We start from the raw sequence: 5,000 nt of genomic DNA, 5'->3' as shown, positions 1-5,000 counted from the left end.
TAAAGCGTTAAGCCTTTACATAAGATGATTGTACCCTTTGTTGTCACAGAGACCCTGATTGTACCCTTTGTTGTTGCAGAGAGCCTGATTGTACCCTTTGTTGTTGTAGAGAGCCTGATTGTACCCTTTGTTGTTGCAGAGAGCCTGATTGTACCCTTTGTTGTTAGAGAGCCTGATTGTACCCTTTGTTGTTGCAGAGAGCCTGATTGTACCCTTTGTTGTTGCAGAGAGCCTGATTGTACCCTTTGTTGTTGCAGAGAGCCTGATTGTACCCTTTGTTGTTGCAGAGAGCCTGATTGTACCCTTTGTTGTTGCAGAGAGCCTGATTGTACCCTTTGTTGTTAGAGAGCCTGATTGTACCCTTTGTTGTTGCAGAGAGCCTGATTGTACCCTTTGTTGTTGCAGAGAGCCTGATTGTACCCTTTGTTGTTGCAGAGCCTGATTGTACCCTTTGTTGTTAGAGAGCCTGATTGTACCCTTTGTTGTTGCAGAGAGCCTGATTGTACCCTTTGTTGTTGCAGAGAGCCTGATTGTACCCTTTGTTGTTGCAGAGAGCCTGATTGTACCCTTTGTTGTTGCAGAGAGCCTGATTGTACCCTTTGTTGTTGCAGAGAGCCTGATTGTACCCTTTGTTGTTGCAGAGAGCCTGATTGTACCCTTTGTTGTTGCAGAGAGCCTGATTGTACCCTTTGTTGTTGCAGAGCCTGATTGTACCCTTTGTTGTTAGAGAGCCTGATTGTACCCTTTGTTGTTAGAGAGCCTGATTGTACCCTTTGTTGTTAGAGAGCCTGATTGTACCCTTTGTTGTTGCAGAGAGCCTGATTGTACCCTTTGTTGTTGCAGAGAGCCTGATTGTACCCTTTGTTGTTGCATAGAGCCTGATTGTACCCTTTGTTGTTGCAGAGAGCCTGATTGTACCCTTTGTTGTTGCAGAGCCTGATTGTACCCTTTGTTGTTAGAGAGCCTGATTGTACCCTTTGTTGTTAGAGAGCCTGATTGTACCCTTTGTTGTTGCAGAGAGCCTGATTGTACCCTTTGTTGTTGCAGAGAGCCTGATTGTACCCTTTGTTGTTGCAGAGAGCCTGATTGTACCCTTTGTTGTTGCAGAGAGCCTGATTGTACCCTTTGTTGTTGCAGAGAGCCTGATTGTACCCTTTGTTGTTGCAGAGAGCCTGATTGTACCCTTTGTTGTTGCAGAGAGCCTGATTGTACCCTTTGTTGTTGCAGAGAGCCTGATTGTACCCTTTGTTGTTAGAGAGCCTGATTGTACCCTTTGTTGTTAGAGAGCCTGATTGTACCCTTTGTTGTTAGAGAGCCTGATTGTACCCTTTGTTGTTGCAGAGAGCCTGATTGTACCCTTTGTTGTTGCAGAGAGCCTGATAGTACCCTTTGTTGTTGCAGAGAGCCTGATTGTACCCTTTGTTGTTAGAGAGCCTGATTGTACCCTTTGTTGTTGCAGAGAGCCTGATTGTACCCTTTGTTGTTAGAGAGCCTGATTGTACCCTTTGTTGTTGCAGAGAGCCTGATTGTACCCTTTGTTGTTAGAGAGCCTGATTGTACCCTTTGTTGTTAGAGAGCCTGATTGTACCCTTTGTTGTTGCAGAGAGCCTGATTGTACCCTTTGTTGTTGCAGAGAGCCTGATTGTACCCTTTGTTGTTGCAGAGAGCCTGATTGTACCCTTTGTTGTTGCAGAGAGCCTGTACAACGCGTCCCAGGGCTATGAGATGATGATGCAGGTGGACTGTGAGGTCATGGACACTCGCATCGTCCCCATAAAGTCGTCCGCCGTCCCTCCCTCTCTCAGGGACCCGCCCCCTCCGCCCTCGCCGCATCACCATGGCAACGCCCAGCACCACGGCAACCACACCTCGCACCACCACCACCAGCACCCGCCCCCCGCAACTGCCCCCGCCAACCACAGGGCCCCGCTGCAGCGGCGACGCCCCGTCGAGTTCCTCATCGGCCAATCAGAGGAGGTCTGAGGCAGCAGAGGGCGGGACTAATGTTAAAGGCAATAATACGTTTAAAATGAAAAGAACGGAGTAGTAGATTAGTGCGGCAGCTAACCATCATTTTGCTAATCGATTATTCTTTTGATGAGTCGATCAGTGGTTTAGAACATTTTTATTCCAGCTGAAGTGTTTGAGGACCTTTAATGGTGCTTTTATACCCTTTATAAATTAGACTGAACTCGATTCATTCCAAAATCATCCGCAAACTCATTCCAAAGCTTCACGTTTTTGCTGCTGTAACATATAAATCCTTCAATTTGAATAAAATAATCATTCAGTTAATCAGAACGTTGGTCGCCTGAGACCCCTTGGAGCGACTAAACCATTAAAGGGTCACAGCCCAGCCAAACGCGCTCAGAGTCATCAAACGTGCACGGCTAATTATTATCCCATTACTAAGTTAGTTGACGACTCTTTCAATAATCGATACGTTTAATTGATTGAGGTGTTGCTGCCCTGGAGTTTAAACCCTTTAGTTTTAACCGGGGCTGTCCATCACGTCCGGTCACGAGCTTCGGGACGCGTTTGCTCTCGAGATCGACGGCTCAAATAAACCAAAGAAAGTGGGTCCAAACTAATGATGAACGTCCAAAAGGAGAACCCCGCAGCATTAACCAGGCCCCGCCTCCATCTCAGATTATGACATCATCAAAAGTGTGAAGTATTATTGGTTAAAAGTGCGGGGTTTAAACTGCTGGGATTCAGTCGTGGTCACGATACGTTCTCATAAATAACACGGTTTCTGTCGCAGGTTTATACAGAAAATGTCACGATTAAAATGGGCTTATACTTTGTTTCTGTTCACCGTATATAGGCCCCGCCCCGAACCCTTTAACAGAGCTGCCGATCTCGCCCGCACGCCAAGGGTAACGCGGCCGCAGACTTTTTTTTAAATCACATTTAAGCGGCGATACTTTCCTTTGTTCAACAGACGAGACTTTCTTACCGTTTGTATTTCTACCACTAAAACGCCGCACGATGTCGAAACGCAGAATACGTTTGATTAAAGGGTCGAAAGGTTTAGGTTTAATCGATTATTTAAAAACGTGATTTTAGCTCCTGGACTCGTTTGAACGTGATTGTTCTACTGACCTCTGGTGGTCGAAGTCTAAATGACCCTTTTAATGTTTTCTAATATATTGCCGTTCAGACAATACAGAAGGAGCCGCTGGCGCTTCAACAAATAATAATAATAATAATAATAATAATAATATACATTTATGGTCGACTTGTCCTTAAAATGTCGCCCCTGGAAATGTTGTAAATATATTTTTTAAGTTAAATAGGAACGTCACATGACCAAAACAAGTCTGCGTCACGTCTTTCTTCTGTTTTTACTGTCGTTTTGTAGAAGATTATAATTTAATATCTGTAAATAGTGTACATAAAAATAATTGTGACTTTTTTATTATCTCTTTGGACAAAAAATTAAAAGAATAATGTTGAATATATTGTGGTTTTTTTTTTGCAAATTTGAGGCTTTGTGGATAAATACAGTTACTGCCTTGTTCAACTGGTTTCTAAATCCATTGTTCCAGCTTTTATTTTGAAGGCTTCTGTCAGGACACTGTAGACTCTTATTGTGAAGGCCACTTTGTTGTGATTGTGCTGTTTTTGTTAAAGGGCCGGCCCGCTCTCTTTGTGTTTCTGTGTTTTTGGAGAATCAAACGTCAAAATAAAAGATGGATAAACTCTACCTGGAGTCACTGATGTTAACATTAAGGGTTAGCACTGATGAAAGGGTTAACATAAAGGGTTAGCACTGATGAAAGGGTTAACATCAAGGGTTAGCACTGATGAAAGGGTTAACATTAAGGGTTAGCACTGATGAAAGGGTTAACATCAAGGGTTAGCACTGATGAAACGGTTAACATAAAGGGTTAGCATTGATGAAAGGGTTAACATCAAGGGTTAGCACTGATGAAAGGGTTAACATCAAGGGTTAGCACTGATGAAAGGGTTAACATCAAGGGTTAGCACTGATGAAAGGGTTAACATCAAGGGTTAGCACTGATGAAAGGGTTAACATTAAGGGTTAGCACTGATGAAAGGGTTAACATCAAGGGTTAGCACTGATGAAAGGGTTAACATTAAGGGTTAGCACTGATGAAAGGGTTAACATTAAGGGTTAGCACTGATGAAAGGGTTAACATCAAGGGTTAGCACTGATGAAAGGGTTAACATCAAGGGTTAGCACTGATGAAAGGGTTAACATCAAGGGTTAGCACTGATGAAAGGGTTAACATTAAGGGTTAGCACTGATGAAAGGGTTAACATCAAGGGTTAGCACTGATGAAAGGGTTAACATTAAGGGTTAGCACTGATGAAAGGGTTAACATCAAGGGTTAGCACTGATGAAAGGGTTAACATTAAGGGTTAGCACTGATGAAAGGGTTAACATTAAGGGTTAGCACTGATGAAAGGGTTAACATCAAGGGTTAGCACTGATGAAAGGGTTAACATCAAGGGTTAGCACTGATGAAAGGGTTAACATCAAGGGTTAGCACTGATGAAAGGGTTAACATCAAGGGTTAGCACTGATGAAAGGGTTAACATTAAGGGTTAGCACTGATGAAAGGGTTAACATCAAGGGTTAGCACTGATGAAAGGGTTAACATCAAGGGTTAGCACTGATGAAAGGGTTAACATCAAGGGTTAGCACTGATGAAAGGGTTAACATCAAGGGTTAGCACTGATGAAAGGGTTAACATCAAGGGTTAGCACTGATGAAAGGGTGCAGCATGTGCAGCATGTGCAGACCGTGTCGGTCGCCCTCTGACTTCCATCTCGACCCGTCTCACCTGTTCCCATTTGACCAATTAAGTTTGGCCTACTTCTCTGGCCCCGCCCTCTCCCGCTCTGGCCCCGCCCTCTCCCGCTCTGGCCCCGCCCTCTCCCGCTCCAGACTGAAGCGTGACATAAATTATACATTTAACTTAAGGATTAGGCTTTGTAAACGATTAGAGCATTAGGAATTTATACTAAAG

The 5,000-nt window shown here is 43.8% G+C and overlaps 1 protein-coding gene across 1 annotated transcript in view; it reads left to right on the top strand.

Annotated features, from left to right (window-relative positions):
* atf6b (activating transcription factor 6 beta) overlaps positions 1 to 3,429 on the top strand; it is a gene marked incomplete at its 5' end in the record, with an annotated part of 14,923 nt that extends 11,494 nt beyond the window's left edge. Inside the window, one exon of the mRNA XM_072447257.1 lies at positions 1,694 to 3,429. Coding sequence (XP_072303358.1) covers positions 1,694 to 1,983 — 290 coding nt within the window. The remainder of the gene's footprint in view (positions 1 to 1,693) is intronic.
* Positions 3,430 to 5,000: the final 1,571 nt, after the last annotated feature.

Source organism: Eucyclogobius newberryi, unplaced genomic scaffold, assembly GCF_026437365.1.
Source record: "Eucyclogobius newberryi isolate DKJ021-1_F unplaced genomic scaffold, fEucNew1.0.hap1 SCAF_16, whole genome shotgun sequence".
NCBI lineage: Eukaryota > Metazoa > Chordata > Actinopteri > Gobiiformes > Gobiidae > Eucyclogobius > Eucyclogobius newberryi.
This window is presented reverse-complemented; position numbering and strand designations above follow the sequence as displayed.